Source organism: Lupinus angustifolius, chromosome LG13 (genome assembly GCF_001865875.1).
Source record: "Lupinus angustifolius cultivar Tanjil chromosome LG13, LupAngTanjil_v1.0, whole genome shotgun sequence".
NCBI lineage: Eukaryota > Viridiplantae > Streptophyta > Magnoliopsida > Fabales > Fabaceae > Lupinus > Lupinus angustifolius.
The window spans coordinates 8,864,389-8,888,796 of NC_032021.1; the positions used below are offsets into that span (position 1 = coordinate 8,864,389).

At 33.9% G+C, this 24,408-nt stretch overlaps 3 protein-coding genes across 9 annotated transcripts; 2 read left to right on the forward strand and 1 right to left on the reverse strand.

Moving 5' to 3' along the window:
- On the forward strand, positions 1,287-9,085 carry LOC109363191 (histone-lysine N-methyltransferase ASHH3-like). 6 transcript variants are annotated; one of them, XM_019609359.1, is made up of 14 exons: positions 1,287-1,414; positions 2,294-2,454; positions 3,123-3,252; positions 3,477-3,588; positions 4,218-4,317; positions 4,986-5,064; positions 5,138-5,309; positions 5,430-5,510; positions 5,651-5,777; positions 7,214-7,241; positions 7,391-7,475; positions 7,607-7,652; positions 7,731-7,827; positions 8,616-9,085. In XM_019609359.1, the coding sequence occupies exons 2-13, from the start codon at positions 2,437-2,439 to the stop codon at positions 7,800-7,802; spliced, it is 1,050 nt and encodes a 349-aa protein (XP_019464904.1). In that variant the 5' UTR covers positions 1,287-1,414; positions 2,294-2,436; the 3' UTR covers positions 7,803-7,827; positions 8,616-9,085. The 6 variants fall into 6 exon arrangements, 5 of the variants coding, with proteins under 5 accessions (XP_019464904.1, XP_019464907.1, XP_019464906.1 ...); XM_019609362.1 differs by having other exon boundaries at positions 8,624-9,085; XM_019609361.1 differs by having other exon boundaries at positions 2,299-2,454.
- Positions 12,188-14,363, forward strand: LOC109325509 (peroxidase 47-like). Its single transcript, XM_019557922.1, has 4 exons — positions 12,188-12,447; positions 13,214-13,402; positions 13,510-13,672; positions 13,897-14,363. The coding sequence occupies exons 1-4, from the start codon at positions 12,238-12,240 to the stop codon at positions 14,280-14,282; spliced, it is 948 nt and encodes a 315-aa protein (XP_019413467.1). The 5' UTR covers positions 12,188-12,237; the 3' UTR covers positions 14,283-14,363.
- LOC109325508 (DNA (cytosine-5)-methyltransferase 1-like) lies at positions 14,608-22,684 on the reverse strand. 2 transcript variants are annotated; one of them, XM_019557920.1, is made up of 12 exons: positions 22,454-22,684; positions 19,210-20,719; positions 17,502-19,002; positions 17,191-17,355; positions 16,735-16,933; positions 16,533-16,644; positions 16,297-16,444; positions 16,015-16,212; positions 15,634-15,912; positions 15,379-15,540; positions 15,080-15,298; positions 14,608-14,963 (listed from the first exon to the last, which is right to left on the reverse strand). In XM_019557920.1, the coding sequence occupies exons 1-12, from the start codon at positions 22,515-22,517 to the stop codon at positions 14,826-14,828; spliced, it is 4,695 nt and encodes a 1,564-aa protein (XP_019413465.1). In that variant the 5' UTR covers positions 22,518-22,684; the 3' UTR covers positions 14,608-14,825. The 2 variants fall into 2 exon arrangements, with proteins under 2 accessions (XP_019413465.1, XP_019413466.1); XM_019557921.1 differs by lacking the exon at positions 22,454-22,684 and adding an exon at positions 22,381-22,400.

Here is a 24,408-nt window from a genome sequence, read left to right on the forward strand (position 1 = left end):
TTAAGATTAAAATATAAATATATATGACTATCATGTGATCAATAATAAATATTTAATCTCAATTGTCCATGTATAGTTGTAACACATGTATTTATTATTCTCACAATTTTTATAAAAAAAATGTTTTTATTTTGAGTAATTCCCTGTATTTATATATAATAATGAAAAGATGGGGGATTGGGGTGATTATTATGGAGTTATTTTTGGTACAGAAAAAAATGAACTAAGGGCTATTTATTTAGGCTTCAGAAAAAAATGATTATCCAAAAAAAATTTAGTTTGCAAAGTGATTCTGAGTGGTTTGGCTATTATATTTCAAAAGTGAATTTTCATATTCCAGAATCATTACAAAGGACATTAAAACACATTTCAAGATTATGTTTTGTGTAACATAGGAAAACATTTTTGTTTTGGGTTTGGAACTACACAATAATTTTGTTTCATGTAATGGTTTAAAGCCTTGTAATAAACTATTTTGCTTAAAGTAAAACATTTCATAATGGATTTGCAACTACAACAGAAGTTCCAATTTTCATCAACTCCACACAACTACAAATTCAATCACATGATATGCTATTTTGTATGCCTCAAAATAGGACACAAAAATTCATTTCATACAAACTTACAATGTAGCAATTTTAAATATGGATTAATATGTATGCATTGACATTGTAAGTGTTTTTTGTACTGTCAACCAATTATCTACTATTGACTCTCATACAAAAGTAATACAAACCAATGGTGGATAATGTGTCGATAGTATAAAAAACTTTACACTAAATTTCTCACATAAATATATTGAAAGTACATAGATTTTAAACTCTTTAAATATATTGAAAGTATGAATATTCATTTTCACTAAATTTCTGATTTAACCAATTCAACATATCAAATTTCTCAGCTCAAGTATTTAGGCACTTTAAAGTATAACAATGCACAGGATTATACATACTCAAAACACAATTGCATTTTCAAACACATATATGTGATGTTGGTGTCAGACCCAACATACAATATTACAATTATTTAAAGGATTTAATATTATACGTTTACAATGTAAGTATTTTTTACACTGTCAATAAATTATTCACCATTGATTTATTAACCACCATTGACTCTTAAATAAAATAATACAAATCAATGATGGAGGATGAACTGACAATGTAAAAACTTTACACTGACAACATTTTAAACTCTTATTTAAATCATATAGCCTTACTTTTAGGATTTAAACACATATGTGTATTAATTGACATTGGTTTGAAACCAAAGTTTGATACTGTGGAAAGCAACACAAATGTGAGTTTGAGTTGAACATAGCCGCTGCAATTTACTACCATACCCCAAATCCAAACTTCTCTTCTTCATTTTCTCATTCCCATTTTCAACACATCGTGTTCCTTTGCTCCTTCAGGTTCTCCCTTATTTACTATTTTCCCATTTTACCCTTCTATCTGCTTCTTTTGCTTCACCAATTCCTTTCTAGATTCTCGCTTATTCCCATTCAACCCTTTTCTCAATATCACATTTCTTCACTCTTTCGACTTCCATTCACCACAATATTTCCTGGGTTTTCCTTCACTGTGTCTAACTTTGTATTATTATAAAGAATTATAGTTCCTTCACTGTTTTTCTTTCTCACACTGTTGTGTTTTTTAGTCCAAGGGCAAAAACATTCAAGGGGAATGAAAAGTTTCAAACTTTGAATTATTATGTTGTAGGGTTTTTTTTTTTCTAAAAAAATTATTCTCACATTCCCCCTCATTTTCAATTTTTAGATTTGTGTTTCCTACTCCCCCTTTTATTTTATTTGCATTCCATATTGATTTTATTTTTGGTGGGAAGAGTGGTGTATGTTGGCGCAATTTGTAATAGTATGAGTTGTCAACTTCAATATGATAGATTATAATGAAATTGTTGAAATATTATGTGTTAGGAAAACTTTGAAGTGTTTTAGATTATATTGATATTGATAAGAGGAGAAACTGTAGGAAAAGTGTAAACAGAAAGAAGTTAGGGAGAAAAAGTTGGAATTGGTGGAGTCCACCAAATATGGGGTAAATGGAATTAAAAGCAACATCTTCAATTAAAATTACTCATTGAACTTTGCATTTTTGGTTAATTTTCGTCTTTAATTTCTTTATATTACCATTGCTTGACAATCTAAAAGGAACAAGTAATAAACCACCTTTGATTTTAGAACCTGAACACATAACTTTGAAAGCTGATAAATTGTTTTTCATGTTGTAGGTGTACTTTACTTAAAGCTTACATTTTGTTTTATATGTTGTAGGCAAGGTATGCTTTTGAAGGAATGAGTAAGTCTTGTATGTGGATTTTGTGGTATTGATTTTCAATATCCAATTTATGGTTTGAGCTTCTATTGAGAAACTGAGATTCAAGCTGTTCTCATAGGAATAACCTGTATCAGATTACATGCCAGTCATGAAAAAGGTTGTTTGGTGTTGAAATACCTTTGCTTAATCTAATTCATGAGTTCTTTAATATTGGGATTTCTCCGAGAGAGTTTATTTATACTGTGCTATCCACCCGGCAAAGTGCTTAAAAGTTAGTTTACAAGAAATTATTTATTACTTGTTGCATTGTATACATATTTCTCTCTGAAGCCTTCTATTGGTAAAAGAGTACAACTTTTTCTTATGCTTTTACTTTTATTTTGGTCTAAACTAGTATCCACTATTGATGTTTGAGAGCCCCTTTCTTTCTTTTCCAGAACTAGGAATAGGGGACAAAATTCCTTATCCTGTGACACTCACATGTGAATCTTTATTCTTTACCCAAGAATTTTCAGCAGTTCTCTCGTGAAAATTGTTTATTAAAATTATAAGGCAACTCCTACTTATTTTTCTCTCCTCTTGCTGTTTATATCTCGTTAATCAGTCTTTCTATGTTTTGATGTCCTTTTTTATAAACAATGTATTTGTGTGTAATAGGGTCTCCTATAATATCTTTTTTGAGACGATGTTATACTGTGAGTGTGATAGTAGTCTTTTGCTATCGTGCTTATGACATTTTCAATGAAGCCATAATCAATGAGCATTTTTTTATTTTAAAATTGTTTTTGGGCTGTTGAGTGAGTTACATGCTTTTCTGTTTAACAGAATTCTGAGCAGACTTGTATTGGATCTGCGCTTGACAAGTTGGCGAAGCAAATTGGGGAACCTGTTGACTTTGAACTGCCAGAGTCGTTTACTAAATCGAAGCCAATGCAATATACCTTTATAAAGCGTAGTATCCTTTTTACTTGTTCCGAGCTATTTGCAATAACATTATATCTCTAATGTAGTCAAGTATAGACTTTGCTTTATGAGTGTCTCTGTGCATATTGACCCAGCTAATATGCAATCATCAGTTGTTCGTATGTCTTAATATACTTATTTGTTCTGAAGTGTTTGGTCTTTACACTGTCCTATAGTTTTAGACAATCTTCTTTTGTTGGTTCTTATACATTTAAGATATATATCTCACAAAGAAGTTCAAGAGACGGTTTGAAGATGATGGAATATTCTGTTCCTGCACTGCTTCACCTGAATCTCCTAGTGTATGTGGTAGAGATTGCCACTGTGGGTAAGTATTCCATGTATACAACTGTTTATTTCTTATGCTCATTTCTTGTACTGCATATTCCATTATAAGTAATGTCCCTGAATGACTGAATCTAGCAGTGGCCTTATCATTATAAATTTTATCTTTTGCAGCGAACCATGAAAATATTTTTACTTAAACATATTACCTTTTTATGTCTGATCTCTGAACATTTGTTTCCATAGGCTATAATATGATGTGTTATGATGGGATTGCTAGAGTATATGGTATTTCTGACTTCTGATGTTAGCATAATGTCATCATCGTTTTGATCGTTACTGCAATAGTTATTATTCTCATTTTTAACCCGATCCCTGAGAATATTTCATATTCCTCAAAACCAGAAAAGGGGTGGTTTATCATATTCGCTTCCATGTTATAAGTTATAAAATACTGTGCAAACTTTGCACATTTATAGCCCAAGTGGTGGTTAGCCCTGGTAGAAAGTTGTTCAAAATGAAAATTCATTGTTTCTGGACCCTATCGTGCGCCTAGGTAGACTTTGGTTTCTCTAGCACTTTGTCTCCATTTTTTATTGTAACTTTTAGATGCAAGCATATCAGCATAATTCTTCATTCATGTTACTCGTTATCTGTTGACTGTCCCTGTAGGATGCTTCTGTCTAGCTGTTCTTCAGGTTGCAAATGTGGGAGCTCCTGTCTGAACAAAGCATTTCAGCATCGTCCTGTGAAAAAAATGAAATTGATTCAGGTATAAGCTCTTTGGCTCAGGATCATTTCTATAAGTATTATTAATTTTTCCTATATTGCACACACACATATATTATAATATAGTATAAATTTCTTGTAGTATTTTGTGTAATTTTCAGTAACTCTTTTTCATCTTCCACAGTCCACACTACGAAAGTAAAATATATGAGCTTTTGTTTGCTAAATTTATTCCTGTATTTTCCATTCCTTGCAAAATCAGCTTTCTTTAGAGGCATGTGATCTTCGTTCAGCTTAACACTTTCTTATTTTGCTGGTATAATATTATGTATTGGCCATGGTCATCTAATTTGTCTAGTCTTTGTTTATCTGCATCTCCATCGTAATTTTATGTAGTGCATATCTTTACTATTACAGGAAGAACACTATTCTGAAAGCTTTTTAGAAGTGTTTGTTGTATTCATTTTTTTAAAGTAAACTAATAAAACTATATGGTTATAGAAAGGTACATGAAAAGTATAAATTTGATAATTACATTCCTTTATTAGTTCACTTTCCTCATTTTCCTCCCTTTATCTTTACGACTACTTTATCCACCTCACTAGTCTGTATCTCTGCTCATTTTCTAGATAGGTTATTTGAATTATTATAACCATTTACTTTAGTCTCATACTATATGCACTTAACACAGTTTTTATGTGTTGTTTGTAGACTGAGAAATGTGGTTCTGGAATTGTGGCCGATGAAGATATCAAGCTAGGGGACTTTGTTATAGAATATGTTGGAGAAGGTGATAATCAATCGTAGACAAATTTTAATTTTATTCTTTCAAAACCTACTTATGGATTTTATCTCTGTACCAGTCATCGATGACAAAACATGTGAAGAAAGGCTTTGGAACATGAAACATCGTGGGGAAACAAACTTTTACTTGTGTGAAATCAATCGAGATATGGTGATTGATGCAACATATAAGGGAAACAAATCAAGATATATCAATCATAGTTGCTGCCCCAATACTGAGATGCAGAAATGGTTGAGTACTAATTGTTTTGTTCATGTAGTTAATAGTACTATTAGGCATTTTATCCATCCTTTAAATAGATTAGTTAGGTACTTCATCTAACACGGGCCTTTTCTTCTTTCCATCTTAAGGATAATTGATGGTGAAACAAGAATTGGCATATTTGCAACTCGTGACATACAAAAGGGCGAGCATTTGACTTATGATTACCAGTATGAGCAATTGTCATATCTTCGATTATGCTTAGTTGCACCACTTCTCCTATACTTTTACCTCTAGGAAGTTTTGGTATCTCCAGAGTTATGCTCATATGACTCTATGGTGGTTATGGTGTATTTTAACTATATTGCAGGTTTGTTCAGTTTGGTGCAGATCAAGATTGCCATTGTGGTGCTGTTGAATGTAGGCGTAAGCTTGGTGTCAAACCTGGCAAGCCTAAAATGTCTTCAGATAGTGCATTAAAATTAGTTGCATATCAGGTGGCTTCATCTTCTCTTAAATAGCTATTCTCTTCAGAATAATATATGTCTCTATCACTGATTAGTAATATCAAACTGTAAACCAAACTGAATTGCATTCTTTCTATTATTTGCAAACCTTTTCTATTATAAGAAACAAAGATAAATTTGTGTTCTCTATTATTATATTGTTTTCATAATTTTCCTCACTGGTATTTGATAAGGCATGTGTTACTATATCTTCATGTTTATGTATGTGCATCTTATTGATATAGCTTTTTATGATATAAAATACATTTCCATATTCGATGACTATAATACATTTTCATGTTCAATGGTAGTGCTGCACCACAGCTTCTTAAAACTCATACAGTCATACCACCCAATAAGCAATTTATGTCAATTTTTTGGGTGGAGTCAGGTCATATTTAGGGGTGTCCAAAAAAATACTATTATTTTGCGGTGGCCACATACTTCATGTAGCAAAGTAGGAAGGACCCTACATATCACATTTTCCTTTATTGTATCTGAGTTTCACATGTTTATCAATTTATTAGTATTGTTATTACTATTGGGAGAATTGTCAATAGGTCTCATATTAGGCACTTGTTCCAATTTGATGTTTTATTTACATTCAAAATTGGAAAGGTACATTTCACTGAAGAACAACCACGAGTATGAAGTGGGTTTGTAAAAAACATTGAAGGTAAGTGGAACATAACTACACTAACAGAATGTCTAAAACTTTTGTGAAAGGCTTCAAAAGTCTGAAAAGAGGCTCTGAATTGATTAAGACAGACTAAAAGTGTTTTAGATCGACAAGAGGTTTTGATTCCTTTGCATAGACCACCTCCTTAAACTTTTGTCAGGGTTCGGGAGTCCAACCACTAAAGAGATTTAAATCTAATGACATAAGTGAAAAACCACATAAGTAGGCTTGACACCACATTTGACCTAAAACGTGAAGACATCATGTCTATCGGTCTTTTCCACTTATGTAGTCTTTAATTCATCTACTTATTTTCTATGTTTGATTTCTTTATCCTATGGTTTTGATGGCTAATGTTGTCGCTTGAAGCAATGTGGAATAGATAAATGAATAGTGCTTCACTCTGGGGCTTTAAGTAGAAAGCATGATTAGTTTAGCATTTTGGGTTTCCGATATTAGGATAGTTTATGTTTAAAAAATATAAAAGGTAAAATGGTAAGCAGAATACATAAGCCTTTTGGAGGGATGACCATCTCTCCGTTCGATTGAATGAAAACGAACATTCCCATTCTAAAAGTGCCACACACATTCTGTCGTCTGACTTTCTTTCCCATGCCATCTTATCCTCCTTCCAAAATGACATTCCCTAAGTAATTAGCTCAATCTTTTATTGATTTTCATGTGTTACATGTATTTTAAATTATAAAGATCTGCGTCGTTGTCTGATTGTGGGACTTTTTTTTGGAAGGTTTATGGGAATGGATGTTTGCAAATTGGTAAGCTTGTTTCTTTATTTTGCAAGTTATATACTATTTGGTTTTTCTTCTGAAAGAAAATGTGCTTAAAATATGATACCTTTTCCTCATTTAGTTTTATCTTCTATATTATTAAACATTCATTTTTTCTATTGTTCTTGGCTTTTCAGGAAGTTCTCATGTTGTTGACCAATCAAAGTGCTTACGCAATTGCATTGGTGAAGTTATTGGGTTAAAACACCTTGAAAATGTGAGGTGTGTAGAATTGTCTAGTTTTGAATTGTGAATTGTGATACTGTGTTTATTTGTATGTAGTTATGTTTATTCAGCAATATACCTTATTATTTTGAGTTCAACCTTAGGTATTTTTTAATATAATGCTGCAGGTTTGGGATTATTAAACGGTTTGATAGATATTCCCAAAAACACTCGGTAAGGGATTCTCTGAATGAACTTTGATATTTTAGAAGAATACTATGATCATACATGAATATGCATTTACTTTCGCAGATCATGTTTGAGGATGGTTGTGTTGAAATTTATGACCTGTCAAAAGAAGACTGGGAATTAGTGAGATTGTGATGCAACTGTTGAGAAGTAACTACTTGTGAGTACTTTTGCATCTATCTCTATGACCTTGCTAAATATTATTATATCTTAATAAGTATCTCTCCGAGAGGGTGAGCCTCTCCGCAACAGTAAGGATGCTTTCCTTGTAACTTCGAGGTCATGGGTTCAAATCCTGGAAACAACCTCTTCGCTTGCGAGGGTAATGTTGTATACATCTACCCTCCCAGACCCCACTAGGTGGAAGCCTCGTGCACTGGGCCGTCCTTAATAAGTATCTCTCGACTTGCTATACTTCCATTTTTTTGTTAGCTTGAGGTGAAATAATTTAGTTGGCCTCCTTTTAATATATGCTGATTACTGATTAGGGACCAAGACTAGCTAGCACCTTGCTCCATGTGTTTGGCTCTAATTCTATCATGGTGTATAATATGTTTTATTCTCTCACCTTCGCTGAGGACACTTCTAGCATTGAATGCAAGATTGACTTGGAAGTGGATGCTTAAGATAACAGAATTATATTTGTTAATTTTGTTGCCTTGTTGGTGATGATATTACTCGTCTTTGTTTGGTTTGAGATGTAGGGTTATTATTTATCCCTGGCACTCTGCTTTTATTCTAAATAGGGAAAGGCATGTAAAGGGTTTTAACTTATTTTTAGTCATGGCTGTATGTTTTTCTGCTTTGAATTATTTTGATTGATTGGATCTTTTTAAACATCTTTAGTAGTCATTTTCCCATAGCCTTAGTTATCTATTTTATTAGAGCAAACATTTGAAGGTCATAGAATAGGTAAAATGAGATTTCGCTAATACTTGTGTTTCCCAAATGTGTAGGTGAAAGGAAATGGAAATTGTGGTCACTATTCTTTCATTGCATGTGCATAATTCTTGTAGTTGCTGCAGCTCTGGTCAACAGAAAATGAAGCAGGATAAATCGACATGGCTTACTGATCGACGGACTGTATCGTGTAAGCGTAGAAGATTGTTATTCAAACAAAGTATTGGAAATAATCCTTTTATTTTTGCAAATCCTGATTGTACTGTAACGTAAGAAGATTAATCATCCTGCTGTGCTATTGTTGTATCAAGTGTATTTTTCTTAATTTCCTTTTACCCCATTTTTAGTATAAGGAATTTACGTTGTAGTGATGAATGAGGAAGCAAAATACCCTTTCATCAATGCAGGGAAGCTTGTATCATTTGAGGGGAAATTACATTATTCTTGCTCTGCTCAAGACATGTATTTGTGAGAGTACTTTTGGTTAAATTTGTTGGTAAAAAACATTGAGTTTAATTTTTTCAAATTGTGAATCTTATTCTTTATAAAAGAGTGAGTTTTTACACAATGATAAGGGTGATGTTTAGTGATCATGAGGTCACGAGATCCCACTAGACGGGAATCTAACCACCTTCTAGTGAATGGTGCCCGTTATGGTGTAGCTTCACAACTTAAGGTTAGTTTGGGAGTTGGATTTTGGAGGGGAAGGAAGGGAAAATGAAGGCTTGAGAGTCATGAAATACACTTATGAGTTGACTTCCAAGCCTTCCCTTCCCCTTCCTTCCCCTCCAAAATCTAACTTCCAAACTAATCCTTAGGTGCATCTAGGTGATTGCTAAGCTAGATTTGGGGTATATGCATAGTAAAACTTTGGTCTATATTTGTTGTAATTTCCAACTTCCTATGCATGTTTTCTTTTGAAATTTGGAAGTGATGAATATATAAATTTTAATTTTCAAAGTGCCACCTAGTTGGCAAGTATGGCTGGGTCTTATTAGTGATACATACCCATTGTGATTTGTGTAATGTAAAAATATTTTTTACACGTAAAAGGACCAAAAATCATTTTTTAAAACAATGGCCACTATTTGATTTTTTCCTTGTTCATAATTTGCATGCTTCATTACTTTTAAGTTGGAGGACTCTTAATTTTTTCCCCTTCTCTCAAATTGTGAAGTAATAGAATGATGAACACAAACATTCCCTTCTCTCAAATTGTCATTTTATTTCTGTGCTGCAAACTTGAGGGGCAAACAGTTCTTGCCATGGAATTATAGCAACCTTAATTCTTCGGTAAATCCCACAGTTTATGACCTCAATATTGAAGCAGCAAATTCTTTTCCAGTCATATATGGGGATATATGGGGATGTGATTCCGAATCACAATGATGCGATCATGTCGGATCGTAATGCAACCACATCGAACCGGAATGCGACCGCATTTAGATTACATCGGACTCCATCAGACCATATCGAATTCAAAAATAAATTTTTAATCACAAAATAATTCATACCATATTGCCCGCAATTCGCATCGCAACGGCCGCCATCTCAGTAACCACAATTGTTACCATAATTTAAAACAATGTATGTATGTATAGTGCCTTTTAGACTTGAGTGAGTTTTGTCTCAAGTAGCCACATCTTCTATTTCATATGCTATACTCCATATAGCACTTGTTTAATATATATATATATATATATATATATTAATTTTACATTTTTTGACTAATGACATATAAGAAGTACATGAAATGGTACAAAGTTTAGGTTAAAAGATGTGCTCCCCTCTATTAAACAATTTATTTATATGAAAATTCTGACATATGTTTAAGGATATGTAGTGGGTGTTGCCGGTGTGTATATGATTAACCAATGTACCATATGTGACTTAGACGCGTCCAAAGCACTTGGAAATACATGAGTGTTGAAGTTCCATGCTTCATGTGCTATTGCTACTTTTTCTATCAAGTTCTGTTCCACTCCACTTAAAGATCATAGCACTCAAATTTTGTACTCTCCTCTCTATAAGTGCCAGCCAGCTATCTACACAAATTATAAGCAACTCTATTAAGATTACTCCAAAGACTTGGACACTTGGTTCAATATGACAAACACCAAGGCATTGACAAAAACACCATATTATGTGTTAGCCTTGGTGTTCCTTCCTCTCTACAAATGTCGACAACAAAATTTAACAAGTTTTAAACTTGTAAATTTGTACCATATTTTATGGTATCGTGTAATTATCCATATGTCATATTTTTTCTTCAATTTTTTCATAATTTTCCACATGCATCCTCATATGTGTCAAAAATGGTGTTTCGACCCTAATAGGAGTCATGCCCTGAAAAATATAAGTGTAAAAAAGATTGGTCAATTCTTTCAACAATTTTCTCCTAGAACATTGGGTTAACTCAGTATTATGAGTATAATATCTATGCTCAGTCACATAAACATATTTTTCTCCAATATTATTACATTTCAATATAAAATTGCTATCTTGTTTATCTCATTTGTACTCCCATAAAGATATGGAATTCTTTTTAAGATATGGAATTCTCACACTTTCTTTTCCTTCATTTAAGATTCAAATAAACCCCCCACATTCACTCATTTATGGAAATCCCCATAAGAAGCTCTATTTTATTCTTTCTTGGAAATCATACCACTCTCTAATCCTTTCCATGCATGGTTTCAGTTTTAGAGAAAATGAGGAACGTGAGATGAAAGTGCAACTTCCCCCGATAATGCTTTGGTTCCATTAATCAAATACATCATTTTTAGACAAAGTTTATCTCTAAGTACAAGAGTTCTAATTCTAGACTCACAACTTCGGTGAGAGTTTTACCAAATTATCATATTGGACTTGAGGGTTAATTTTACAGAATCACAGTTATGCCTAAAATAAGATACATGGTCAGACAAACAATTTAATGTATGCTAAATCTTTTCAACCAAGTATATTTTAGATATTTTATGAAATCACCAGTTTCATAATCTATGTTATTATCAAATCTATATATAACTTCAAATACAAATTATGTAATCACAATAATCCTCAGTGTTTATCCTCACATGATAATGAAATATAGCTATGCCACATTCAGTGGCGATGTTTTTAAACTACAAATAAACACACCTGCTTATCTAAAAAAATTCACAAAATCCAGAATTTGATATGGAATTTGAGGAAATAATAAATCCGCCACATTAATTTTGAAATATCAAACACTAATAATCTTGAGGATGGATTGTTACATATATAGCCGTGAGCTCAAATTATATACATGATGAATCAAACCTTGAGATGAATTGACACAATTTTACTTACAAATTACTAAAATAATAATGAACAAATAAAAATATAGTTATCATAGAAAAATTAAAAAAATTAATGTAACCCTTTTTTACAGTTTCCTATCCAATTTGTGTACTCATTTTCAATCATTCCATCGATGTTATATATGTGTATATATACACACACATATATATATACCCATTGCAGCTTCCAGCTTTTTTCCACTATGTAAAGTTAATTATTCCTGGGCCTCATTAGAAGCTAAGTTCAATGCTCCCATTACATATTGCGCGCGCGCACACACACACATATATATATATATATATATACCTGTGGTTTAATCAAGAAGCTGTACTAGTTATCTTTGGTCATGGCTAATTTGATGACAGTGTTTCTTGTGATGGAAGTTATAGTGAGTGGTTTCAGATTTGGAGCATATGGGTTGAACATGAATTACTACTTGATGAGTTGTCCTTTAATGGAACTTGTTGTTAAGGACATTCTCAACAAAGCATTGCAGGATGATCCAACCTTAGCTGCTGGTCTTGTTAGAATGCACTTCCATGACTGTTTCATTGAGGTTCCTTCTTTTTCTCTCACTTGTAGCATAAGTAAAGAAAAAACAGTGCATAGAAAAAGCAATGAAGTTTCATACATAATAAAAAGTTATTAGATGATGTATCAATGTTAAGTACATATATAACAAATTTTCTTCTCATATATTTATTGTGTAATAATGTATGTGTGTTAAAAAATGAACAAGTGGGATGGCAAAGAAAAAGGTATATTAAGAAAGCACAAGGGTGCTAACCCATTACAACCAGAAGGGGGAAACAACTAATGAGATTGTAAAATACAAGACCATGAGTCTACATACCAATTTATAAAAACAAGATTTTTTGCGTTTGTACTTGACGAAAACCAAGACTACGATCTTATATGAATTAGATCCATAATTTGAATGAAACTAACCTCCTTCCCATTGAAAAGCACATCATTCCTCATAAGTCAGATATACCAAACTATAGAGAACCAGATCATACTCCAAAGTTGAGCCCCTTTCGAATTACCACATAAACTTAGGTGAAGTTTGAAGAGGGAGAGACAAGAGCTGTAAGGATTACATATTTCCCTATTCAAGAATAGAACTCCTTCTACACATTTTTAACAAAGTGAAATGATAAAGAGAATGATAGATCTTATTGTAATTTCTAGTTGGTTATAATTAAGTAAAGAGAATGATAAACTAACTAATTAGTTGCTTCTGTTTTCTACTCAATAAATTTTTGTGCTTGTACTATGCAACTTATATCATATATTTATGCATGGTTTTTATCTATAATAAGGGGTGTGATGGGTCAATTCTGATAGACTCCACTAAGGATAACACAGCAGAAAAGGATTCACCAGCAAATTTGAGCTTGAGAGGATATGAAGTGATAGATGAGATCAAAGAAAAACTTGAAAAACAATGCCCTGGAGTGGTTTCATGTGCTGATATTCTTGCTATGGCTGCTAGAGATGCAGTTTTCTTTGTAAGATTAGGCTACTACCTACACTACTATTCTTCAAATAACATAGTATAATAATTTTCCATTTTTTGGGTGTAATTAGTATGAAGTAATTATGGTAACATTATCAGGCTGGTGGACCAGTGTATGATATACCAAAAGGAAGAAAAGATGGAACAAGGTCCAAAATTCAGGACACTATCAATCTTCCATCCCCAACATTTAATGCTTCTGAGCTCATAAGGATGTTTGAGCAACATGGGTTTTCTGCACAAGAAATGGTGGCTCTCTCTGGTAATATGTAAATGCTGTTTTTATATTGATGAAATCATACCAAGTACCAACTCCCCTTTGGTTTGAATTAAGTATATAGCATCACTCTAATTTCAAAAGCTATATTTATCTCTATATTTTTAGTAGTAGATACAACTTAAATGTCACTATAAATTGTTTCTCTTCTGTATTTAGAATATTTAAAGACAATGGCAATTAAATTTTGGAGATTTTATTTTGTGCAGGGGCTCACACATTAGGAGTGGCAAGGTGTTCTTCTTTCAAGAACAGATTGACCCAAGTGGATAAAAGTACAACTTTGGACACAGAATTTGCAAAAACATTGGCCATAACATGCAGCTTTGGAGACAATGCTGAGCATCCTTTTGATGCCACAAGGAATGATTTTGATAACTTATACTACAACACTTTGGTCACCAACAATGGGCTTCTAACATCAGATCAAACATTGTATACTAACCCCAAAACAAGGAACATTGTGAACTCTTATGCACTCAACCAGGCCTTGTTTTTCTTGGACTTCCAACAGGCAATGGTGAAGATGAGCATGCTTGATGTTAAACAAGGTTCCAGGGGTGAAGTACGAGAAAATTGCCATAAAATAAACTGAATTATGGAGCTGGTATTTTGTTCTTCAATTGTTTAGGGAACTTTAAAAGGTTTCCACTAAGTAGTGAATAAGAATATCAATCTAGACCTTTTCAAATGTCACATTTCGATGTTGAAATAGAAATATATTAAAAATAGTATTCAATGGAGGGAACACCAACCTTTTCCATTAAACCACCATTTATCCATATTATGATCACATTTTATAGATCTTAATATTGGGTGGAACACCAACCTTCTGTTTTATAAATTAAATAGAGCATAGGATAGATGGTTGAGGGAAAGCTTAGTTTTGCTCCAAATGTCATTGGCAAAAGAGAGAGCAATATAAAAAGAAACTGCCAGTTTCATATATAATATATAATTGTATCTATTATTGGTCTCAATTATAACAACCAAAAGAGTTTGACATTATCCATTCAATAACAATAAACTCCACCAATGACCAATGGATGTTGACTATCTACAATGACTCATTGTAACCATATAATAAATCAATTCAATCCCTATAATAAATATGATAACCATATGCTGTATGATCCATCTAATTGGAGCTCTTACTTTCCACTGCTTCCTTCAGCTTTCTTCCCAACGCAAATGCCAAAGGAGGAGGAACAGCATTCCCAATCTGCCTGTGCTTGTGTATGATGTTACCGGAAAATTGATAGCTATCAGGGAAACCCTGCAATTCCAGATAAAAAAGATGCAGTTAGAATGGTTTTTTAACTGTCTACAAAATGCTTTATCTGAATACTCGATAGTAATTCGGAAATAACAGAAATCAATCTTCAAACTTACTTGAGATCTGGCACACTCACGAACAGTAAGAATTCTATCTTGGTCAGGATGGAAGCACATTCCAACCTTCCCCATTGGTTGAGGATCTGTAATGGAAGTTGGGAAGTTCCCTTCCCAATCCAACCTACCAAAGAGTCCCTTCCATTGATTATGCCGCTTAGCAGTGTTTGGCAAGCACCATGGTATCAAATCAACAACTTGTCCATTAGACAATGTGATCTACATTTTTATTAGATATGACAAATTAGTTAAATTGTAAAATAATGTTTCATTAAAGAACCACAAGAATTTATTTTTACCTTTTCTTCTGGGAGATCACGCCAATCAGCACCTGGCCTCTTTGGGATCCTCTGGCATCTAATCAAGTTTAGCTCGTTCATCTCCTTCGAGATATGATCCGTCAGAACAGCCATATCCCCTCGAATATTCCTCTGGAACCATGAGGCAGGCTCATGTCCATACTGTGCAACATTAAACAAAAGCAAGTCAAGAGAGTTGTATTGGCAACTCAAATTAGTTAAGGCAAATTAATTTAACACTTCCTATTTTAATACCTCCATGTTTGATTTTGAGGCACCATTCCCCACAGGTGGGAGATCACCAATGGTATCACGAACAGTTATAGCACGTAGTGGGGCACCATTTGCTGTACTGCGGACAGCAGCATACTGGACACCTTCAGATAAGGAGATTTTCAACTGTGGGGCGGAAAACACATGCATTGGCTCAGGCCACTTAGGAAGCACATCCTCCGGAGAAGCTGCCCATATGAATGCCCTTTTTCTAGACTGTGAAACTCCAAAAGCTCCAGCTTCCAGGATGCCAAATCTCACCTTTTGGTCAAGCAAATCAGCATTCATTAGTTCCTCAAGATTCTATTCATCAGCTCTAAGGAGCAATTACTCAGGTAAAAAGATGCAGTGATGTAATTTTACCTGATAGCCCATCTCCAAGAGTGAAGCCAAGGTTAGCCTGAATGTCTGTCCTTTATTAAAGGATACAAAGTTCCGTACATTCTCTAGCAAGAAATACCTTGGCCGAAAGTAATCGGCAAAGGATAGGAATGCTAATATCATCTCACACTGGACTTTACTCCAACTGCTTTGGTTGAACCTATTCATCCCAGAGAAACCCTGGAACAAAACTATTCAATAATTACCCTAGAACATTGTTATCAAAATAACTTGAATAAAAACAGGGTCAAATAGTCAACAGACCTGGCAAGGAGGTCCTCCATTAATGAAATCAACTTGCCCAGGCATGGGTAAATTATTTATATCCTTCTCATCGAGTTTTGCAGCCAACTCTGAGGCCTCCGAAGTTGAAATACAGTCATCTGTGTCCCCACATTTCTCCATCACGGCCCTACAATATAATGCAAATGAGTCACTTAAAACGGATTCTACTCTTTTAAAGCTTGGGGACAAGGTTATGTCTCAATGACGTCATTTACCTAAGAATAACATTGCAGTTGTTAACAAACACCAGTGCTTCAGGATGGTTAGCTCTAAATGCATCCCCAGCTGGTTCTTCATATTCTATTGCCCATTTAGTATTTGCAATTCCTGAAAGCACTCAAGCAGTAACACACAAGTTATATTCTGTATTAATAGTCGATACAGCTATTATGGCTATAATAGTATAGCTAAGATTACCTGACTGCTGCAGCCCCTCTGATAAACCACCACAACCTGCAAAAATGTCTAAGGTTGCTAAGCATTTTTCATCCAATGTCTTCATTTCCTTCTCAGGCTCTGGAACGCTTTCTCCCTCTTTAATCTTCCCTTTTCTCTTTATAGCTGCAACATCACCTGTTTGTGCACTTGAATATTTTACCTTGATATGAGCTGGCAACTGTTAAGCAATAGGGAGAACAAGGTCATTAATTATTGAAAGTCATAAAATGCAACCATCACAAAAAATAATAACATCTAAAATCTAATAAATTAATAAAATGAGTCCAAATAGGTCATACAATAAAATATAAGAAAGGGAGCTCAACCCACTTAGTGGGGTATGAGGAGGATAGATGTAAATAAGTCATAAAATAGAAAGCATAAAATCTAAATACATTATAAAATCCTGATGCTTTTGCAGATTTATATGAATACCTTTCTAAGTGACCCAGTGGCAGGATCATACAAGTGCTCACAGAAAAATACATTTTGAAAGAGCCCAGAGGCCCGGCATGCAGGGACATCATTCTTCTTTCTGACCTCACATTTCCCTTCTATGGATTGTACGGAGATTACATGTGTTTCATTACTATAATATACCTAAAATTATAAATCATGAAATATAAGTTAATATAAAAATATACACAGACAAGATACAAAAAGTAGAACATCTCCTTATCTGAAGGTGTGTATCTTTTGTAATATATCTCCTGTCTGTTTGTATGCAAATTCAATTATAAAGTTACCTCTTGAACATCGGAGCAATATGCCTTCTCATTTGATATATCTTCGGGTCTAAAAAACTTTCTGACTTTGACCTGTGTGGATTTTATTTCGGCTTGTTTTATTTCCGTCTTGACAATAATCTCCATCAATTGACAAACAACATAAGCTTTCAACCCCACATTCCTCCCACTCTTGTGAGTTCCTTGTTCTATTCTTTCATCAAAGTCAAACGGACTAACATAAACATAATCAAGAAGACAATATTCAGTTCCATTTAATATGAAACTAGACTTAGATGAATTGACTTTGAAGGTTTCTTTCTCCCTTTCAGCTTCCTTTAAATTGCAAGAGTGACAAATGCCGGACCCCAGACCCAAAGTATTAGATGGAAGGCTGAAGAAAGCACCTCTTTCAGGCCAGTAAAGGCTTTTACAATAGTATTCAGTAGGTAGTCCTTTCTTCTTCCGATCTTCTGCTCTGGCCCTATCAGTTTTATCAGAAGCAATAATATCCTTTCTGTGCTGATGCCCCCAAGGCATTTTGCGTAAGTCTACAATAGCTGCCTGCTTCACATCCTCAAGTCTCAGATCCCTGCACTCATTGGTCAGAAAGACTTCTCTCTCATTGGCGGTGTTGCCAAGAACAGTGTTACATCCATGCTGCATCATCCTACCGTGAAACATTTTCTTTCCACCCTTTGCTTCAAACATATATTCCACATAATAAATATCAGGAAGTTCATCAGATTCATCAACTTCTACTAACACAGATCCTCCCACAGATATAACGTCCCCATGAATGATTGCCTCTTTATAAAGAAGATAACCAGAACTGGTCTTCCCCTCAGGATCCCCACCCCATCTTATTTCTCTGTCAGCAGAAAATGTTTTGATTTGTTTGGAAGCAGAATGTGGCTTTTGGGTTCCCTCCAAACATAATGTCTCTTCAATATCCTCATCTTCATTTTCCTCCTGTTCTTCAACTTCATCCTCATCTTTTACTTCACTAGCAGCCCCCTCTTTGGAATCCTCTGGCATGTGGTTAGAATAATACTCTCCCCAGATTCTATTGATCAGCTTCGTTGTTGTAGCTTGCATGGCTTTCCTTTTGGACACTATAGAAGCCACTGCTGCCCTAGGATTTAAATTTGGTTCACTCTTAGGTACAACTTTCTTCTTCTTCACTAGCCATTTAGTATGGTGCCGTGCTTCCATTTGGCTCATAAGACCAGTGACAAATGGAGACTTTCGGATTGTGTCATCAGGATATTCTGCAAACAACTGCAGAACAATCTGTCCATGGACAACAATATACCTCTCAACAGACAATGGATCAGAAGAAATGTAAGATTTATCTTTCGGAGTCAACTCAGATACTTTCTTGATGACATCTCCAAAAGAAAGTCGAGATACTCGGCTCTGCTCTTTCAACAAGGCGATAATGTCAATAGCTAGCCTTGCAGTTTTCAGCACTGTGTCATACCAAGGAGCATACTGTTTTGATGGTTTCCCAAGTCTATACCTGAAAGGAATAAAAATAGACCATGTTTTCACAACATTAACATATAGGCTTGTAAAATAATTCCAAGATTGATGTGTAAAAAATTCAAAGATCCCATGAGACCAAATCAGTCCATGACAGCTAACCTAATTTACTTGCAATAATTAAGTGGCATCTTATTTGAGACACACAAATAAAAGCATTTAGTTTAGGCAAGAGGAATCATACCATGCCATGTCAGTGCGGATTGATATGAAAATCATAGATGAACCAAATTCGATCATCCATTCCTTTATGGCACTCAGATAAATTGGAATTCCATCAGCAACAAGTGCTCCTGAGCTATTGGAGGAAGATTGGTCAGCATCGGTATCTAGATTGAACCCACTTCCATCATCTGCAGTCATTACTCCTGACCCAAAGATGGTAACATCAATATCTGAACAAGATTTCATAGGAAGAAGTTCCAATGAAATCAATCTAGCATCTGAGTTGTACAAAGACCAATTATGCAGCATGCTCCGAGGAAGATCTTCAATGTCATACACATCATAGTCATTATCAAAAACTATAAATTCATCTGTTTCCTGAAGAGAAGTTTTATAATAGAGAGGGAGTGGGTAATCATTTGCAATCTCATCTTCATCAATTTTGATATAGTATTTTTTAGATGAAGAGGCTGTTCTGGGGTTTTTCTTTGGCTTTATAGATCGCCAATGCTCTTCTTCCTGCAAGAGCCTTGCCAACTTTGCATCCTCATCTTCCTCAGCAACTTCTTCAGTAATGGACTTCATTTGATTCTTGTTGTCTTCATCTCCGACTCCTGAATCAATTCTTAGACTCCCATTTGAAGGTTTTACTTTTGCATGGACATAGTTTGCTTGTTTCCTACTCTCATCTTTAAGAGCAACAAGAGCAGGAATATCTGCAAACATCTTGTCATTTGTCTTGGAAGTCATGTCTAAACCTATGAGCTGCTTATAAATAAACTGACCCTGAGAAATAACAAAATCCTTTACAGATGTAGTTCCAGAAAAGGACTTACTACCAATCATAGATCGTGCTATGCCAGCAAGTAACTCATCGATGCTTAAATCAGGATCCCCACCAGCAGACTTTGCAAGTTTTTTGTATACTTCTATACATGCTCGAGCCTTTTCAAAGAAATGATCATAAATTTTTTTGTAACCGGGGGCTGGTTTCAAGCAGTCATAATCAGCAACATCTGTAGAAAGCCATATCACTGGAGAGCCCTCTTCATAGCCTGATATATCCCATGTCTCAATGCGACCAAAGCCTCCACATCTAATTCCTTTCTCTTTTTCTTTTTTCTTATCTGCACTTCCTTCGAGAGGCAATATAACTCCAGTGATATACAAGTCATTAACTTCAAGCACCTCAAGAGGCTGTGGCGTACCATTCTCATCATGAAGAATAAAGTCCGTAAGTCTTCTATTTGGACGACCATCATCCTGTTCAGAAGTCAGGCGGATAGCTAGGAGTTCTTCATCTACAACTCGATCATTCTTTGTCTCAATAAGACAAGATTTCTCAGGTATGGAAAAAGATTTCTCCTTCAGATTTTTACTTGCTGCAGCTCGCTTTGGCATTTTGCGAGTACCAGTTGGTTGCTCACTTTGTTCTGGCAAGCTTCGCTTCTTTTGTTTACCCCGGGCCATAATTTCCTCTTCAGATTTACAATCTACAGTTTTCTTCTCGTCTTCGCTGTTTTTAACACCTATTTTGGAAGGTTAACAGAATAAGACAGAATTTTTTTAAATATATGAATTTGATAAGGAAATCAAGATAAGCATTATAAAGATAGGCATTAGACTGAAAAAGGGAGGTTTATAAGCATTAGTCACCCATTAGGGCTGTAAAATGGAAGGACAAAAAGAACAAGAAAACAGGCTTTCACACATTATCAAACAAAAAATTAAAAAGTGGCCAAAGTTATTTAGATTTGATCATAACTTAGGAGGTGGAGTAAGCATCAACTACAATCAGGAAACTTTTCTACGAAAAAAATAACAGAAAATGATTAACAGAAAATGATATAAACAATAACGACATGCAAATTCTTATGTAGGCATACAAATTAATTGCAAACATGCAGTCAATCTTAATTAGCTAAAATGAGCCCTACCTACATTGATATGTATCAGGATGTAAACCGAATACACAAACATCAAATAAAATTCCAAAAAGAACAAGTATTTGTTTCTCTTCTTTCTTGGGTTTTGCCCTTTTCACTATAAAAGGAAATCATATAGATTCTAAACGCTACTCATCAGAGTACATTTATGGGGAATTGATTGAGGGAGTGGAGAGAAGGAGGTACTAGTATCTTGTAATATGCCTATTGCATTTATGAGCACCTACAAAACTAGAAATTGAAAATCTAAGACCTTAAAACAGGATGAACACCTTATTAGTTATTTAACGAATGATCTCAGTCCTCAATATCCGCAAGGGAAGCCAATAGAAAGAAACAATGGGAGCCAATCCACTTAACAACACAATGAATATAACATATAACACTTCAGCTATATGAAACCCAAAGTGGTAAAAACAATCAAGTGTCTGTAAGTGCCAAGATATCAATAAACAGAATCACACAACACAAAAAACCATTGCAAAAAACTACCCCAAAGTGAGTTTGTAAATATAGTGAACAGTGAGGATTTATCTACCCTTAATATAATCAAATTACATTGCAATCTTAATCTACTAAATGATTTAGGGATAGATAAACATTAGCAAATTCACTTTTCAAACAATGTCAGTTCAGAGAAATTTTGTTCAAATTACACATGCAAAAAAATTATTAAAAATGTAAAAGGTGGCAGATCATGCTTCAAGTTCATGAGATAATGTTTCAAAACCTAGATCAACCATGAATTAGCATATTTATGATTGGATAATTATTTGTTATGTTGTCAACTCCAACCATGACAATTCCAATTCAAACTTTAGAAGAGGCAAAAGGGCCTCCAAGGTCAAAAGCTAATGTGGCTTCGAAAGGAACACAAGCTAGAACCTCAGTAGTAATTGATTAAAGCAAAACCCCAAAATCAAAACTTTAACCCAAGAATCTCTACAAAACATAAATGTGTATCTGAAAGGAGAAAATATCAGATACGGATTTAATTCTTAAATAATACATCCAAGATCACACTGTAATTTTGAAATCTTTCATCTACTTATGACATCAAATTCAACCTACCCTCCAAAATAAAAAGACCCAAGATCAAATTTTTAACACATAAAATTAAACAAAACAAAAATGGGTATCCGAAAAGACCAGATGATTGTGCAGTCATTGATCTAGAACTACACTGAAAAACCATGCATGCAATTAGATCAAAAAAACAAAAATAAAAATCCACTTTGATATACCTGGTGAAGAAAACTACAGCAACTCAAAGACAAGTAGAAAAGTAGGGCGAAAAAAGGGTTTATTTATATACACCTGATTCCGAACCGATGGAGGGTTCAGATGAATCGATGAGAGAAGCTGAACCCATATTTTGCATTCAATTTCCTTCCTTTTTCGCCAATGAAAGTTTCTATTGAGAGATGAAAAGAAGTAATGTATGCCCAAAACGGTGTGGGGGAATTTTCAAGTGTTGTGGGGGATTTTTTTCAGCATTGGCGGAAGATATAAATTTTGTGAGAGTTTTGGCGCCCTTGGTGTAAGTGAAAATTTGGACGCAACCTAACATGAAATCTTGTACTTACTCAAACTTAATCTGATTTTAATGGGAAAATATATTTTGGCATGTACTTTGGTTTGGGAATTTTCCGATTTCAAATACTCATTTTGGGGTCATGTTTAGTACATATGATACTAAAATCGGGCACACTAACAACTCTGAGTTTTAGTGAAATTAGACAAATTATTCTTATTTTTTTACACTTACACAAATCACACCTACATAAGAAATAAATGTAATCTTTTAAACAAAAAATGTGATAAATGCAACTAAGTTAAACAAAACATGATATATTGTAAAGAAAAATCCAAATAATATACAAATCAATGTATCTTTATTATTTTTGGTTACAAAATGTATCAACAATTCTAAAGAGATATTGTTTAAATTGCTCTTATACTATATCGTAATGAACCAAAAATAATAAAGAGGTATCGACTAATATATTATTTGGACTTTTCTCCACAATATATCATGTTTTGTTTAACTTAATTGCATTTATCATATTTTTAGAGTAAATTACACTGACACCCCCTGAGTTTTAGAGAAATTACATAAATCACCCCTCACTCTTCTACACCTACATAAACCCCCTAATTTTCATACTTTCATTACACTGACTACCCCTGCATGGGAAAAAAGTGTATTTTTTGAATAAAAAATGTGATAAATGCAATTAAGTTAAACAAAACATGGTATATTGTGGAGAAAAGTCCAAATAATATATTAGTCGATACATTTTTATTATTTTTGGTTCGTTATGATATAATATAAGAGCGATTTAAATAATATATCTTTAGAATTGTTGATACATTTGTAACCAAAAATAATAAATATACATTAATTTTTATATTATTTAGATTTTTCTTCATAATACATTATGTTTTGTTTAACTAAGTTGCATTTATAACATTTTTTGTTTAAAAGATTAAACTTATTTCTCATGCAGGGGTAGTCAGTTTAATGAAAATATAAAAACTATGGGAGGTTTGTGTAGGTGTAAAAAAGTGAGGGGTGCTTTGTGTAATTTCACTAAAACTCAGGGGTGTCAGTGTAATTAACTCTATTTTTTATTCAAAAAAATACACGTATTTCTCATGCAGGGGTGGTCATGTAATGAAAGTATGAAAATTAGGGAGGTTTGTGTAGGTGTAGAAAAGTGAGAACTGGTTTATGTTTTTCTCTAAAACTCAGGGGGTCTCAGTGTAATTTACTCTATTCTTTTTTTCGGTCCAATTGCTTTTAGGATCAAGTTTGAGGTTAGGTAAACAAAACCTCAGCCATATTCGCCTCGTTGTTATTCAAATTCCCCATATAGGTGTTTAATTTCAGACTGGTGTAAATCGAAAATGGAAAAATCATATGTGATTGAATTGTGTTGGATTGACTTATTAAAAATCTATTGGTGAGGCTCGGTTTATGGATCCAATTCTAGGAACCAGACCGATACAAGACTGATCCAAATCAGAGCATATTAATTTGGCTTATTAGGAAGACACATAAATAAAGGAGGAGAGATCCACTTACTCCAAGACTATGTTTTTTAATTTTACTTTTCATTCTAGCCATCAATTATAGGGAATCCAATGGTTTGAATTAGTTAGTAGATCTAGATTATTAGATGTTCATAGAATTAATAGCTATGATGAACAGTAAGTTTAAAAAACATATTCTTGGAGGAAGTAGATTTCAACTCTATATAAAGTTATGC

Coding starts and splice junctions, on each gene's coding strand:
- LOC109363191 (XM_019609359.1), top strand. Junction 3,589..4,217: donor GGTAGAGATTGCCACTGTGG/GTAAGTATTCCA, acceptor CTGTCCCTGTAG/GATGCTTCTGTCTAGCTGTT. Junction 5,778..7,213: donor TAAAATTAGTTGCATATCAG/GTGGCTTCATCT, acceptor TTTTTTTGGAAG/GTTTATGGGAATGGATGTTT.
- LOC109325509 (XM_019557922.1), top strand. CDS start 12,238: ATGGCTAATTTGATGACAGTGTTTCTTGTGATGGAAGTTATAGTGAGT. Junction 12,448..13,213: donor TCCATGACTGTTTCATTGAG/GTTCCTTCTTTT, acceptor ATCTATAATAAG/GGGTGTGATGGGTCAATTCT. Junction 13,673..13,896: donor AGAAATGGTGGCTCTCTCTG/GTAATATGTAAA, acceptor TATTTTGTGCAG/GGGCTCACACATTAGGAGTG.
- LOC109325508 (XM_019557920.1), bottom strand. CDS start 22,517: ATGCAAAATATGGGTTCAGCTTCTCTCATCGATTCATCTGAACCCTCC. Junction 19,003..19,209: donor ATCCGCACTGACATGGCATG/GTATGATTCCTC, acceptor TATTCCTTTCAG/GTATAGACTTGGGAAACCAT. Junction 16,645..16,734: donor AGAGGGGCTGCAGCAGTCAG/GTAATCTTAGCT, acceptor GAGTGCTTTCAG/GAATTGCAAATACTAAATGG.